This window comes from Trachypithecus francoisi, unplaced genomic scaffold (assembly GCF_009764315.1).
Source record: "Trachypithecus francoisi isolate TF-2019V2 unplaced genomic scaffold, Tfra_2.0 Lachesis_group6, whole genome shotgun sequence".
NCBI classification, from domain to species: domain Eukaryota; kingdom Metazoa; phylum Chordata; class Mammalia; order Primates; family Cercopithecidae; genus Trachypithecus; species Trachypithecus francoisi.
The window spans coordinates 124,204,801-124,220,275 of NW_022681471.1; the positions used below are offsets into that span (position 1 = coordinate 124,204,801).

Sequence of the window (15,475 nt, forward strand, 5' to 3'; positions counted from 1 at the left end):
TATCACATAATTTCATTTAAAAATCTTTTTCCACAGAGTGAGATCAAAAGACCAGATTTTGATTGCCAATGTGGTGTGAAGTATAAAGCCAGTGTTCCATGTCCTAATTTGTTTCATAATATAAACATTCTTCAAAAGTTTATATTTTTTAATGTAAAGAATTTTTCATATAAACTTCCCTTCATTTGGTTCAGGTTTTAGTTATTGTACATGTTCATAAATTTTCATTTTATCAACTGTTTTAACTGATGTTTAAACTTCATTTTTTAAAAAAGATTTGAGATAGTATAATTTAAATTTTCTCTAAAGAGAAATATATTCCTTATTTGCTTGCCAAATGGTGAATTTGTATGACTAAATGAGCAGTTCCTACCTTATTCAAGAATACTCATTCATAATATATCGTCTCAAATGATAGGAAAATTTAAGTTTCATTCAACACAAAGACATGAATGATTTTTAATGCATTTTATTGTCTGCTAATGGTACTTTTTTAGTTACAGAATTTGCTAAGTAAAGTGATTATAAGCAAAAATCATTGTGTTCTTGTGTCATTCCTGAAAGCAACTGAAGTATTCATTCCCCTCTCATATTCTGATCTTTTAATCCTGAAAAAAAAAATAGCAAAAGAACAGTTAAAATAAGTTACAAATGTTCCTAGTGAGTACCATTTACAATAACATGTCTGGCTTCAGTTTTCTCAAAACAGTGTACAACCATTTAAGCTGAACTCTATAATTTCCAAAGTTTCTTTGTTATTTTGTTGTCATTAGATATTAGGTGTCCATGAGGACTGCTTCCACCTTCAGGACACTTAAAGCCTATTATTTTATAATAAAATAACAATTGCTACCTTTTCGGGGAGTACTTCTTGCATGCCAGGCTCCAAGCTTATCATGCTCTTTTGTTTTCCATAAAATTAACTCTAAGAAGCTATCAATGTTTATACTCAAATTTTACACAAAAAGAAACTGAGTTTTAAAGAGTTCAAATTGTCTTCCCAAAGTCACCTTTCCATAAATAGCTTTGTTAAGATGTGAGCACATTATAAAGTTCATGGTGTTAATTATTAATAAAGAGATAAATAAATGCATTTTCTATGTACAGAGAAAACATGTGCCTTAGACTAAAATAGCCAATGATAGGCACCAGATTACTTGGGATTCAATCAATTTTCAAAAAATTCTGCCCCATATTTTCCATAAACATGCTCACAATTATTAAGCCATTTATGACATATATTATGATTTTTTAAATTCAGAAACTATGGTATTTATAATTGGATAGAGGCTTGAAAATAATCTGATTTTGTCATTTTCCCCCATTTAAAAGAAAATAAAACACACATACATTTGAAGTGACTTTCACCATACTGCCTTCTCTTTGAGGGCAAAGCCAGAACTGGAACCTATGTGTCCTGGCTTCTTATCCTGGTCATTTCCACCTCACTTCTCTCTTATTCTCGGTGGCAAATCATCAATAACATGTATAAATTGGAATTACAGTTGGATACATATACATGATAGGATTACATAATCTCATATACATAGAAGTAAGACTTTATGGAGGTAGATTAAGGTTGTTTTGTTGACTATTCCCATTCGTTTGTAAGAGCTACCTGTAATGGAAGATTTCGTGCTAAATTGCAGTAACTTCTTGCTAAAAGCTTAATCATCTGTAGAATCCCAGTACAGAAAATGAATCTAACAGTATGTTTAGTTTAGCCTCCTCCAAGTTAGATTGCAAACTACTGGAAATGGGGAATCTTCCTGTAGGTTTTTGAAGAGATTTCCTGTCTACCTTTTGTAACCTGTTCAGATATTTGCACTCTCAAAATTACCTGCTCCCTCTTTTCTTAAGCCTTCAGTGCAACTCTAGCCTACTCTTGCTAGTCAAACCTTTGAAATGTAAGGAAAACTGATATTCCCTTGTACAGTTGCCTTTAACATTCATGGGGTTTAGTAATATATATTTCTATTAATGGGTTTTGGTAATATATATTCTGGTAGAAATTCAGGAATAGTAAAATTGAAACCTACCATAAAAACTGTGGTCTTAATTACCAAGCCATTTAGATGAATTTGTTTTTAATATAAAGGTATAGCATATTGCTTGGACTAATAGAATTATAGACTTGTAACTACTACAACTCTAGACCCTTGGTTGTCGGAGACCTTAGAACTCTGGGACCTATTTTGCTGTACCATTTTAACAGGATTTGCATTGTAGTGGCTTCAAAATATACTCACCACTTCCTCCCGCTTGGTCTTGTCCGTTGATGGCCAAGCTTCCAGAGTCAGATCAGGAAGCATGGGAGGCAGGGGCTGCATGGGGAACATCGGAGGCAGAGGTGGCTGTGGCGGCAGGGGCTGCATGGGGTGCACAGGTGGCTGGGGCTGCATGGGCTGGTGAGGCTGTGGCTGAACAGGCTGGGGCTGGTAGGGCTGCTGGGCGGGCGGAGGGAGGTTTGGCTGGTGGTGTTGGGTTGGAGTCATGGAGTGTTGGCCAGGAACGGGCATCATTGGTTGCTGGGGGACCACGGGCTGCTGAGCTGGCACCACTGGGATGTGGTGATGAGGCTGCAGGGTGTGAGTCGGGGGGTGCTGTTGGGACAGCACGGGGATGATTTGGTGGTGCAGCCATCCACCCATGGGCTCGTAACCATAGGAAGGGTACTGGTGAGAAACAGAGAGGCAGGTTTACCATTGGCTCAGGTGACTCCAACCAGAGAAGCAGCAGTGTTTTCTTTGCCATTATGGCTATAGGAATATTTTATTCATTTTTCCTTTGCAAAAAATTGTAACTATGTACACAGATATGATTTTTTACAAACTAAATTTCCCATTAATGTCTGTATGTGGAGTAGACATGATATTTCACTTAATATGGGAATTTTAATGCATGCCTAATATTTTCAGGGAATAAAGAACAGAATATCTACATACCGGTGGCCTTATGCTCTGGTACCACTTCAAAGGGGTAAGCACCTTAAGAGAAAAAGATATTAGAACCCATTTGATTTAATTTACTTTCATCCAATATAGAAACTCACTGATGCAGTATGAAATATAGACTCACTAATGCAGTCCTGTCAACATTGATAGCCTGAGAATGTGAGTTCTACAAAAGAAAGAAGAAGGTAAACATTTTTCGGGTGTCTCCTGTGTGTCACGCACTGTGTTTACATCCATCACACACATTCTTCATCTTTTCTCATATGCTAGGAGGCAAGTATTATTACTCTCACTTTTTAGATAAGATCATGGGGAATTAAAGAGGTTCATTAACTTGATTGAGGTTACAAAAGGAGTAAATCTGTTTAATTCCGTAATTCCTGCTTTTCATTGTAAGAGCAAAACAAACACAAAATTATGACATAATAATATGACATGATGTTAATTTCATTTTTTTCTTTGATGTCACAATGGGAAAAAGAGAGGTGCAACCACTGTCCCTCATCCTAGAAACACAGATTTACTCATCAGATGTGTCAATCTTTTAGGCTTAACAGAAAATCTTGCCTCAAATTCTTATTAACATTTGTCTTCAGCTTTTATAAGTAAATAAACTCACAGATTGTTACCTGAACCTGTGAGAGAAATAAGAATTTTATTCCTTTCTGAACGGTATATATACTTGGTTAGACTTAGGTTTGAGGATTCTTCATACAGTAATATGACATTTAATTGATACAAAAAAATTAGTAAACTTGCTCATATTATACTTGACAAAGCACTTTTCATATTCATTAAGTATATTATTCTCCAAACAATATTTTGAAATATGGTTATTATAATTATTTCCTTTCTCCACATGAGGAAACCACGGTTCCAGAAAGAGGAAATGATTTGCCCAAAGTCACACAGTTAGTAAGAGGTTGAGGAGAACCTCAAACCCAGTGTCCAAAACTCATGCATTCCATTGTTCTGCAGAGTCTCTCCTATACCACTTAGTCACTAATATTTCAGCAGAGCCAAATGAGAGACACACATAGAGTGTGACTATCTTAGAATCAGGAGTTTTTTGAGCTGGAAAGAGTCTTAAATAGCATCTTACCTAATCCTTACATTTTACTAGCTGGGATAGAACCAAGCTGGTCAGAGTTGACTTTTTGCCCTATCATTGAGCCTCCCTGAGTGGTGGTTCATGATGGGTAAGCTTACGGCCATATTTAGGAGGAGAGACTGAGTCAGAGTGGCCAGGCAGGAGGCTGCTGGGACGACACAGGCTTGAGGCCAACCATCAGAGCTTAAACTGGGAAGCTGGTGGTAGGAACTGTAAAATCAGGACCACTTGAGAAACATCTGGGATAAAGAATCAACACACTATTCTTTACAGAGCCCAGGGCATTGTTAACGCAAACAATGGTCAAAATTAGTAAAGAGAAAAATTACCTCATAGCTGAAGTTGATATAACCAGGGTGCCCAGGATGAGGTGGTAGCTTTTATAGGGAGGAGAGGAGGAGAATAGAAAGAGAGAGGCAAGGAGAGAGTGAAGGAAGAGAAGAGAGAGGAAGAGATTAAGTCAATATGCAATTGTTCACATTAAAGGAGACTGAAGCTACTTTAAAAAAATCTATATAGTACAGAATATACTTGAGGTCTGTTTTTAGTTTGAACAAATGTGCTGTGTACAAGAGGAGACCTCTTATTTTAAAGAGGTCCAAAACAGCTATATGACTGTTCCTGGGGTTATAGTCTTATGGTTGGAGACCTGGAAGCAGAAACCAGCACACATTTATTCTCCAGTGATCTTTGGACAACATCCCACCCCCACGCCCAGTGTTTTCGATGAATCCTACCCTATCCTGCCCAACAGTTTACTTGCTGATAAAACTCATCCCGTATTGGGGAGAGAAGTGTGCTTCTTTTACACAATAAAGAAATATCAACAAGGAGAGAATTGTCTCACAAATGTTCCCTTGTAGATCAGGAGTTGGTCAAGTACTTTACATATCAAAGGGATTTCTCATAATTGACATGCAAAGTAAACAACACATCCATACAACAAAAGAAGCCACAAAAGAAACCACAAGGTGGGAATGATTGACAAATGCCAGAACAAGATGGGTGGAGCAAAGTGGAAACATTATAAATCCCATGGAAAATGAAAGAGTTCATTTATGATGTTTAGGCCAATCTTTTTTTATTATTCTGCCAATGGTTTTATGGCAGAAAAATTTTGAAGTTAAAAATAAAAGGCCACCTGAATGATGATATGAATCAGGACTGTCTATCCTCTCAAAAGTGGAGGCCAAGTGTCTGGTGCCTGTATTGTGGAACTCTGGTTGTTCCTGGGGTCCAGGGAGGAGAGACAGTCATGCAGAAAATCTCCCTCAGACATTGGCCTCATTTAGGATTGACTCTATTATATTCTTTAAAAATGCTCACATTTCATAGGAAGGTTTATTCATTCTCATCTGGATGTGAATGGTTTTAGTCAGGTCGTATACCCTCTTGATCAATACCAGCTTAGAGAGTGGGAAAAGGGCTGAATTTGTAAGGCAGGGACCCCTGAAGAAACTAGGAATCGCTACAATTCAGGATTTCAGGAAGTCAGAGCACAGAATCTTGGTTTTCTGGGTGAGAGAGGAAGAGAGGAGGCAGGCGTGCAAGCTTGCTGGCTTCTGGTTGTATCAACTGCTCTTTATTCCACCAAAAAGCAGATGCAGCCTGCTTGGCATGCATGTGATCTAAGTTCTCTGTCCTTATGCACCTGTATCCAGACAGAGTGGGTCTAATGTCCTGATCTTTAATACGTTTGAATATAAAATATATCACTATGTATTGGGTGTAGGCAGGATCCCAGGCAACCACAAAAAAAGCCACGTACTTATCAGATGTACCCAAAGAGGTGGGGCCTCTGAGAACAGGAAGATGGCTCAAAAAGTGGATTCCTAGCACAAAAGTCTTACCCCTTGAGGGGTAACAGCAGCAATATGTGGAGGGCAGGAAGAGATTTGGAAACTTGAGAGGAACTGGGTTTTAGACAAAACTGGCATCTCTGTAATATTTGTCCAAAGCTGGTTAAGCACTTTCTGTGGAGACCTTTCAAGGGTCCCTTCCAAAAGCTTCCTCCATCTAGATGGGTGGTGATATTTACAAGCTAACAGTTCCAACAGAATCTCCTGAGGTGCTTATAAAAATGTGGAGTCCTGGGCCCCAGCCCAGCTGTACCATATCAGAATTTTTGGTAGAGGCATTTGAGAATCTGTCTTTTTAAAACAAGCTCCTGAAGTGTTTCTTCAACCCGGAGACGTATGAAGACATCTGATCTCATACTGTTTTAAACCCTAATTTCACCAACTGTGGGCAGATTTTTATTTTCAAGCTTGTGAAATTGGACACTGACTTATGCAAGGGGTGTTTTACTCACAGGCATGGCAAAAGCTGCTCCCAGGAGGCAGGCAAATAAAATCCAGGTCCCCATTTCTTGATAGTTCTGAAATGTAAGTCAACATCCACTTTTCTTATCTCTTCTGAAACATGGATGTAATGAATGCTCCATAAAACACACATAATCGACATTAGTCTATTGCTAGTAAGAAGGATGGAGCCATTCTTTGTGAATTTACTTCAGTCATATGTGATTTCCAGCTCTCAGCCTATTTCATTGTTTGTGGAGTCACAATAGTGACAAAGATGCATTTAATTTAGGTTGAGGGCTAAACAAGTTACGGGGACATGAATGATCTATCCTCATATGACTTTGCATGCCATTTTCCTATGCCCATACAGCCCATAGTCATAGAAGCTAAATGGTATTTATAATTAATGATTAACAGAATAAAGTTGTCTCTAAAGGTTGGGAAGATCATCAAAGTGCACAGTATTTTATAATTTTAGAACAAGGAGGTACGGAAATGTCTCCTGCACAGTCTACCCGGGCACTGCTACTGATAAAAACAAGGACTAATCATTTGAGAAAATGTATTAATTTTCCAAGATAGTAGATTTTAGTTCCAGAAGTTCCTATCTATAGAACTTCAGGCAAGACCCTCCAGTAACATCTCTGAGCTCCAGATTGTGGAGCAAAAGATGTGGCTGAACTAACAGAAGAAGATAGTACTAATTTTATGTGATTTTTCAATGAATTTTGAATACTTTCTGCCTCAGAGGTTTCATTTTCTTTCAATGGAATCTTCGTTTTGTTTGATGTTTCTCTGTAATTATTCTACAAATAAGACCCTTGGGACATTAATCAAAACAGGTCATTCTAAAATGTGCACGTTGATTTGTGGCACAAATTATTGACTAACTTGGAAAACTGTCAGAAGAAAGACCTTAAATTTTGTATAGGAAGTGAATATTACATGTAATTATGCTGCCTATGAAAAGTACACTGAAGTTTTCTAACTCCTAAATTTGTTGTTGTTTTTTCTTTGTTTGTCTGGGTTAATGAGAAAAATCACTTCATTGATGGTTCTATTTTATGTAATTAAAAAGCTTTTCAAAGTAGTAGATCACAGCCTGTGAAAGTATTATTTTTACTTTAAGTGATAATTAACTAAAATAAATATTTTACTGTGAAATGTGGCCCAAGAAAGAGCTTTGGAATTAAACAAGCACTTTGTTGCATTATAAAGTAAAAAAAAAAAAATCATTTCAGTAATCAGAGTCTAATTTAATTATGAGCCAACTAAAAAGTAACTATTGATGGCATATAGTATTAGAAATGTAGAATACATTTGTATCTTTTAAAAGAAATGCAGAGAAAGAAATAAGCACAATAAAAAGGGTATCAAATTATAAATAAAATCCACATACCTTTGAATGTATTCAGTGCAAGTTTCTGTTTGAAACTCAGGGATGCTTGATCCTTTAGATTTCTTCCAACTACGAGCTCAATTTATATCATTCATGGCATCTATAACAACCAATCCGGTTTCTAAAGGAAAAATGTGTTGAGTATAACTAAAAATCCCTGTATCATGATTTTTTAGAAGCTATGATCAGACATAAGGCTGTATGTTGTGATTAGTGCATATGGAATCTTTCATTATGGGCAATAATAGGTTTAACAGGCAAAGAGTTTCATCAGGCTATTTTGAAGTCAGCAAATTAGTTGACTGCACATGTTGATATATTCAGATTTATTTTTAAGAAGCTCCTCTGCCATCGTCTTTTCCTCAGTTCTAGCAAACAACATTGTTCTTTACAAAAATCAAGCTAGGTGGTTGAGATTCTCTAGTGTAATCTGGATATCCTCCAGTACTTTTGCAGCCCTTTCAGATCAGGAGAAATTGATTCAAATTCCCATTTGGGTAAGAACCTAAAGTTCTCTCTAGCATCTCTCTGAGGAATTACAATTTTGGGATCACCACTGCTCTATTTTCTGCTTGCATTGAAGGTATTTTTCTCTGTTCCCTGTGGCTGCTCCTTTATCACCACTCTGGTGTCCACCAAAACAGGGGACAAAGCCCCTTCCCGTCCCCATCCTGAAACCGATCTACCATAAAAACAATCAGGAACTTAAGGTTCTTGCAGTAGCAAAACTTTTACTGATGATCTATACTACAAGGCAAGGAGTGCACACCAGACAGCACATTTTAAAATAAATTTTGTCTTTTACAAACAAACTCATGTCACAGGGGAGATTGTCCTTTCCCTCCCATCTCACAGAGCAACTTGGCCTCTCAGTATGGCCACCCTTCTTTGCCCACATCCTTCTGGCCCAATCCCACTTTCTCATACAGGCAAACCCAAATTCCTCTCTATTTTCCAGAGCCTCTTAACTGTCTGGCTAGCTACTTCGTTTCCATGTTCTCAGCAGCCTCTCCTTTCCCTAAGCAATAACCAAAGCTATTCACTTTCTAAAAGAAATTCTGATCATCTACCTATTAAATTCATGTGTGGTTTACCCCTCTACCTTGGTATAACATGTGAGTTTTTTTCTTTTTTTCTGGAATTTGATTAGATTGATCTAATTGAGCAAATTTGTAATTAGTGACAGGAGCTAACTGACGAGTCATCCATCAATATTAGATCAATAAAGGAAGTACTGAATATCTACCCAGATACAGTTGATGCTATACCTGGATCTCTTTGAATACTCAAGTAATATTTATAAAGTTTGTACATATACATATATGTTTATATGTATATATACAAATTACTTAGCCTGTCTGAGCCTCAATTTCCTGATATGTAGAATGGGAATAATAACAGAACCTAGCTCAGGAAATTAGTGTGAAAAGTAGATGAGCAACATCTCTGGGGAAATGGAAGGCTATTTATTACTCTCCCCAACCCGGTCAGCTGGCATACAGTAAATGTTTAAAGAATGCTAATAAACAAGATTCCAAGATGATCTTTGGGGATAAATCAGTAGGGATGAACATTGCAAAGAAAGGTAAGACCTTCCAATCAGGGAGAGAGAGATTGCAAAGAAGGAAGTGGAAGATTGTAACAGGTAAAATGTATGCATGAAAAGAAACATAGAATATGATTCTAAAAGCCACATGTCCTCAGGATTTGCATTTATTTATGAACATATTTATTGGTGAATTTTTTATCAGAGACAAGAAGGATTCCCTTTGAAAGAAGTTGCAAAATGGACCTTAGGAGGATTGGCAGGGGTGTACAGCAAGGTGGTAAGGGAGAGGAAGGAAAATGTGGATAATGTGGATCACGTTATGTTCACTTTCAATCTTTTCCCCCCATTTTCTATAATTACATATATTGGAGTGCCTGAAAGGACTCAGGATATTTTTTTTCTACAAAGTTGTGGGTAATCTCTACTAATGAAGTCAATGATGAATTACTAGTGGCCTTGTAGTTTTAGAAAGATTGATCTTAACACTTTTTTTCACCTTTTAAGAATGAGAGGATGATATATTTGGCCATAATGATCAACAGGATGCTTCCTTAATGTGGCATTAATTCCTCTGGACCACTGAATAGTGAGTTACCGCTAATTCACCATGGACAGTTGAACAAGCTTTGATGGCCGATTCCATAGAAATAATTGATTTTCCCCTACTGCATATCCTGAGTCATAGGACAGTAAAATATGGATCTGTGTTTGAAATCTCTTCCACTAATTTAGGCCCCTCTTACACAGCTTAAAAATTGCTGAATGTTTTTGAGGAAAATGAAATTTCAATTGAAATATTTTTCCTATAAGCAATTATTTTATTTATGAATAAATTGACTGCATAAAATAGTTCTTTTGCTCATTTTTTGTAGTAGGTATTCTTTTTCTTGACTCGCAGCCCAGTACATTTTGCTCTTCTCACAATGCTTATGCTAGCAACTTCCCTGCTTCTAATTTGCTGCTTCTAATTTATAGTATGCTAGAAAATCATATGCCCAAACTTGTTAAAGTATGGATGAACTGAAAGTAAAGGAACACTCTAAGTGGGGCTGGCCTGGGAGGGCCTCACCTGTGAGAAAAGCAAATGAATTTCGGTTTTGTGACACTTATTTTTGACTGCTGGGAGGGTGGTTGTTTTGTTTTGGAGTTCCTCTCCATTGACTTACTGCCTGGGTTTCAACAGCACTTGGGGTATGAGGGTGGTCTTTGGATAAGTCAGGTATTATGAGTTTGAAAAGCCTTTCCTATCATCTATAAGAGTTCAACTCTTGAGTCTTCTTTTAAAGCATCCCCAGGGTTGACCAATGTTCTAGAATAATTTCAACAGTGAGTCTTCTTAAGTAGCTGGAGCCAAAGTTGGCTTTTAAATATTTTCTCTGTAGATGTTTACTTATAAGAAAACATCATTCTCTAGGATATTTGTTTTTTTTGCTGGGGTAGAGTTGGAGTTGTATGATCTTCAGATCTTAGGCACAAAACCACTGATGAATCCCAATATACATTGTAACTTTGACTCCATTGCAACCCTTAGAAATCACGTATTGTGTCTTATAGTTTCTTGGGTGCTCCTTGGTACCTAGAAAAAGCTCTTATACAAAGTAGGTGCTAGATAAATGTGTTGATTAATTAATGAAAATGTAGAAAAGTTTTCCATGACATTGTAAATATAGAAAATGTGCAGCTGGAAACCATCATTCTCAGCAAACTATCGCAAGAACAGAAAACCAAACACCGCATGTTCTCACTCATAGGTGGGAACTGAACAATGAGATCACTTGGACTCGGGAAGGGGAACATCACACACCGGGGCCTATCATGGGGAGGGGGGCGGGGGGAGGGATTGCATTGGGAGTTATACCTGATGTAAATGACGAGTTGATGGGTACTGACGAGTTGATGGGTGCAGCACACCAACATGGCACATGTATACATATGTAACAAATCTGCACGTTATGCACATGTACCCTAGAACTTAAAGTATAATAATAATAATAATAAAAAAAGAAAATGTGGATTCTGAAAGAAATCCTACAGTGATTTAGATGGACCTTTTTAATAGCTAAGATGGATAATTCAGCATCGCTGTCAACTGCTCCTGTGGATTTTTGTGCAAATGACCTCTGATAAGTACCTGAAAAGGGAGATGCTGTAAAAGTGCTAGGATCTATTATCCTAACATTCTCATTACATTTGGCTCTGACCTCTTAGTTCAAATTATAATATACTCCAAGCAAATACACTATGATAGATAAATTTGTGGGTTTTTTTCTTTTTTCTTTTCTTTTCTTTCTTTTTGTGTCTATCCAAATCCTTCACGTCTCAGCTCACTGCAATCTCTACCTCCCGGGTTCAAGTGATTCTCCTGCCTCAGCCTCCTGAGTAGCTGGCATTACAGGCACATGCCACCATGCCCAGCGAATTGTTATATTTATATTTTTAGTAGAGACAGAGTTTCACCATGTTGGCCAGGATGGTCTCGATCTCCTGACCTCATGATTTGCCTGCCTCGGCCTCCCAAAGTGCTGGGATTACAGGCATGAGCCACTGCGCTTGGCCTATGAAGTAACATTTAAAACAAAATGTCTACCAATAGTGGGGCTGGTTCAAATTGGTTATGGCATAAATAGCATTCAAGATGAGGATGTCACTCTGTATTTGTCAACATAAAAAGATGTTGGTGACACATTGTTAAGTGGAAAAATAGGTTTTTTAAAGTCCCCTTCTCTAATTTTTTTCTCCCTCCCTTCCTGCTCTCCCTTTTCTGCATTTGGGGAGATATTCACCAAAAGACTAATAGTAGTTACCTAGGGACTCCTTGAAAATCTCTGGGTAGCCAAGGTTTAAATTTGTTTCTTTTAAATAATCTGTGAATGCAACAAATGCGGGGGAAATACAAGAAGTTTGGAGTATGATATTTCTCATTCACGTTCAGCAAGAGAGATGAGTAAGTGATAGTGCTACTTGCATAGGCTCTGGGTGTATCCAATGTTCATTCTTAGGGGGAAAAAAGGTTGAACGTAAAATCCAAGACAAAAAAAAAAAAAAAAAAACCCATGATTTTTTAAAGTGAGAGCCCTTTTAAATCATGAGTAGGAAATATTTTAATAATATAAACATTCACAGTAAGAGTTCATACAACTTGTAATTTGAAAATTCCATAGGTATTTGCTAAATATCAGGTGGAACAATTTTCAACAAGGGAAATTATATGCAGTTGAAGAGTGTGTTGTTTGGATTATAATTAACTGGTAACTGTCAGGAGTGAAAATGGTACATCTGTGTTAAAAGAGGTAGGACAGTAATGTAAAAACAAGCATTTTTATTCCTGTTTATTGGGTAAAATACACCAAAGTAAGTTCAACTTTCCTGCTGAGGTTCGGTGGAGACATACACAGATTAGTAGTTTTTAAAAATATTGTTCAACCATAAAATGGAATGAAGCACTGATCCATACAACAACACGGATGAACCTTGAAAACATTACATTCAGTGAAGGAAGCCAGTCATAAAATACCATATACTGTATGACTCTATAGGAAATGCCAAGAATAGGCAAATTCCATAGAAACAGAAAGTAGATTCATAGTTGCCAGGGGTTGAGGGAAGCGGGAAATGGGGAGTTACTGCTAATGAACACCAGGTTTCTTTTTGTGATGATAGAAATGTTCTGGAGTTAGATAGTGGTGGTGTTTGCACAATCTTGTCAATGTACTAAAAGCCACTCAATTGTACACTTTAAAGTGGTGAATCTTATGGTATGTGAATTATATCTTAATTTTTTAAAAGACACATATTAACAAATATATATGGTGTGGTATTAGCCCTCAAAAAATTTACAGCCTTTATACATTATGTAAAATATAGATACATAAAAGGCTAAACACAGTGTAATGGTACAGAACAATAGTGTAAGGGTTGCCCCGTGATGATAAAGTTGATGATGACGACTATGATGAAGACGAAACTAACCTTTATTGCCAGCCATGGTTCTAAGCATTTTACATGTTTAAATGTTTATTGGTCACCTCCCGCATGCCGGGTATATTCTAGGTTTATGTTTTACATCAGTGATTAAAACACACAAAGACTCCTACTCGCAGTCTCACAGAAAGCAACTATGAACAACGGATGTAATAAATAAGTACAGCAGAAGAAAAAGCCTATGGAAAAGGAGTAAGTAGAGCAGCTAAGAAGGATGAGAAGTACTGAGTTGCACATTTCAATAGGGTGGTCAGTTTTAAACAATTTCTTGAAGAAGATGAGGTGTTCACCTGAACATCTCTGGGATCAGCACAAAGGCACCAGCATGGAAATGGCCCAGTGTGTTAGCTAGCTGGCAGGAACCCAGTACTGCTGGTGTGGTGCAAGGTGGAGGGCATAAGAGGAGCTGAAGGCCAAAAGGTGACATCTTCTCATGCTTCCATGATCTTAGCAATTAAATGTAGAATTCCTTGCCTAAAATAATTCTATTGTTCATTGTGTGCCAGGGGCTTCAGGGTTTGGAGATGTCAAGGATTTGGATAGATAGATATAGAGGCCATTTCCTCATAGGGCTGAGTCATTGAAGTAAGAGAAACGGGAATGGGCAGAGCATGCTTGGTGTGCAGAAAAAGACCAGCTAGGAGGCAGCAGAGGTTTTAGATAGAAAAATGGCAATGGCAGATGGCTGTTGGGAACAGAGAGACCCTGAATATTGGACAGGGAAATCCACTTGTGTCCCCTCTGCAGTGGCAAAGCACTGAGCATTTGTATCCACTGTCCTTGCTTGCTAGGGTTTCTACAAGAAAGTTCATCTGGAAGCTCAGACTTGTGTCAAGAATGAGAAAGTAGAAACACAAAGCAATCAGATGACTTGGCTGTCTTCACATCACATTGAAAGCCAGAGCAGATGCAAGACCCCTGGGCTTTGGCCCTGGCTCAGACACTATTCACCCACTTGCTCAGATGAATGAGGTATATCTCAGGGCCCCAGATAAAATGATAACATTATGAGAACAACTGGAAATAGATACGTTCGTAAAAATAAAGAACATAATGTTTTTTCTGTGAAATATAAGGTTGCATTCAAAAACTGTTACCAGAGAATATTCTTCAGAGAAACCTACAGCTATTCAAAACTGCTCTACAATATAAGCTTTTGTTTAGTAAGAAATAAAAGTTAGTTAATGAAAGGTCTATAAAAAATGATTTAATAACTTTATTAATACATAATTCACATACTGTAAAGTTCACGTGTTGAAAGGGTACACTTTAGTGGGTTTTAGTATATATATATTTTTTATTATTATACTTTAAGTTCCAGGGTACATGTGCATAACGTACAGGTTTGTTACATATGTATACTTGAGCCATGTTGGTGTGCTGCACCCATCAACTCGTCAGCACCCATCAACTCGTCCAAGTTTGCCACCATCACCATAGTCTAGTTCTAGAGCATTTTCATCACCTGAAAAGAAATCCCATACCCAGTAACAGTCAATTCCCATTCCCCTCCCCTTAGCCCTAGACAACTACCAATCTATCTCCTGTCTCTATGGATTTGCTTGTTTGGGACATTTCATAGAAATAGAGTCCTACAACATATGACTGGAAAATGGGTCTCTGAGAACCTCTACAAAAAGGTTTCTCAGTGTTAGCACTCTTGGCATTTGGGGCCAGATAATTCTTTGCTGCAGGATGTTTAGCAGCATCCCTGGCCTCTACCTTCTAGGTAGCAGGCCACCCTCCCTCTTAGCAGCAACCACCCTCCCTCTTAAGTTGTGACTAACCAAAAGTGTCTCCAGACATCACATATGTTTGGTGGGGAATGAGGGGGCAAATTCGCCCCCAGCTGAAACCCACGGATTAGCAGTTACCTAAGAACTGAGCTGGGTGTAGGGTTGTATAAAGTGAGGTGGGTGCCTGGACCCAGGGTGCTGTTCTGGAAAGACAACTATTTCAGGGTCTGTGAAGGTCCAAACTTTGTACCCCGAGTTCCAAAACTCTGATTCGTTTAGGAAATAGGACAGAGATGACTAGGGGCAAGAGGCACAACTGTTATTTAGATGAAGTTATTGTTCAAACAATAGCTGGTGGGAAAAAACACTCATTTTGTCGGTCACTAAAAAAGATAGAGGGTGATGGGTGCACCAAAATCTCACAAATCACCACTAAAGAACT

The 15,475-nt window shown here is 37.8% G+C and overlaps 2 protein-coding genes across 4 annotated transcripts in view; one reads left to right on the top strand and one right to left on the bottom strand.

The window, feature by feature from the left end:
- The window catches only part of ARHGAP6 (Rho GTPase activating protein 6), a 531,128-nt gene that overhangs the window by 361,799 nt on the left and 153,854 nt on the right, over nucleotides 1-15,475 (top strand). The gene's annotated exons all lie outside the window — the stretch shown is intronic.
- On the bottom strand, nucleotides 454-7,823 carry AMELX (amelogenin X-linked). 3 transcript variants are annotated; one of them, XM_033200851.1, is made up of 7 exons: nucleotides 7,768-7,823; nucleotides 6,377-6,442; nucleotides 4,395-4,442; nucleotides 3,079-3,120; nucleotides 2,946-2,987; nucleotides 2,250-2,675; nucleotides 454-608 (listed from the first exon to the last, which is right to left on the bottom strand). In XM_033200851.1, the coding sequence occupies exons 2-7, from the start codon at nucleotides 6,428-6,430 to the stop codon at nucleotides 603-605; spliced, it is 618 nt and encodes a 205-aa protein (XP_033056742.1). In that variant the 5' UTR covers nucleotides 6,431-6,442; nucleotides 7,768-7,823; the 3' UTR covers nucleotides 454-602. The 3 variants fall into 3 exon arrangements, with proteins under 3 accessions (XP_033056742.1, XP_033056743.1, XP_033056744.1); XM_033200852.1 differs by lacking the exon at nucleotides 3,079-3,120; XM_033200853.1 differs by lacking the exons at nucleotides 3,079-3,120; nucleotides 4,395-4,442.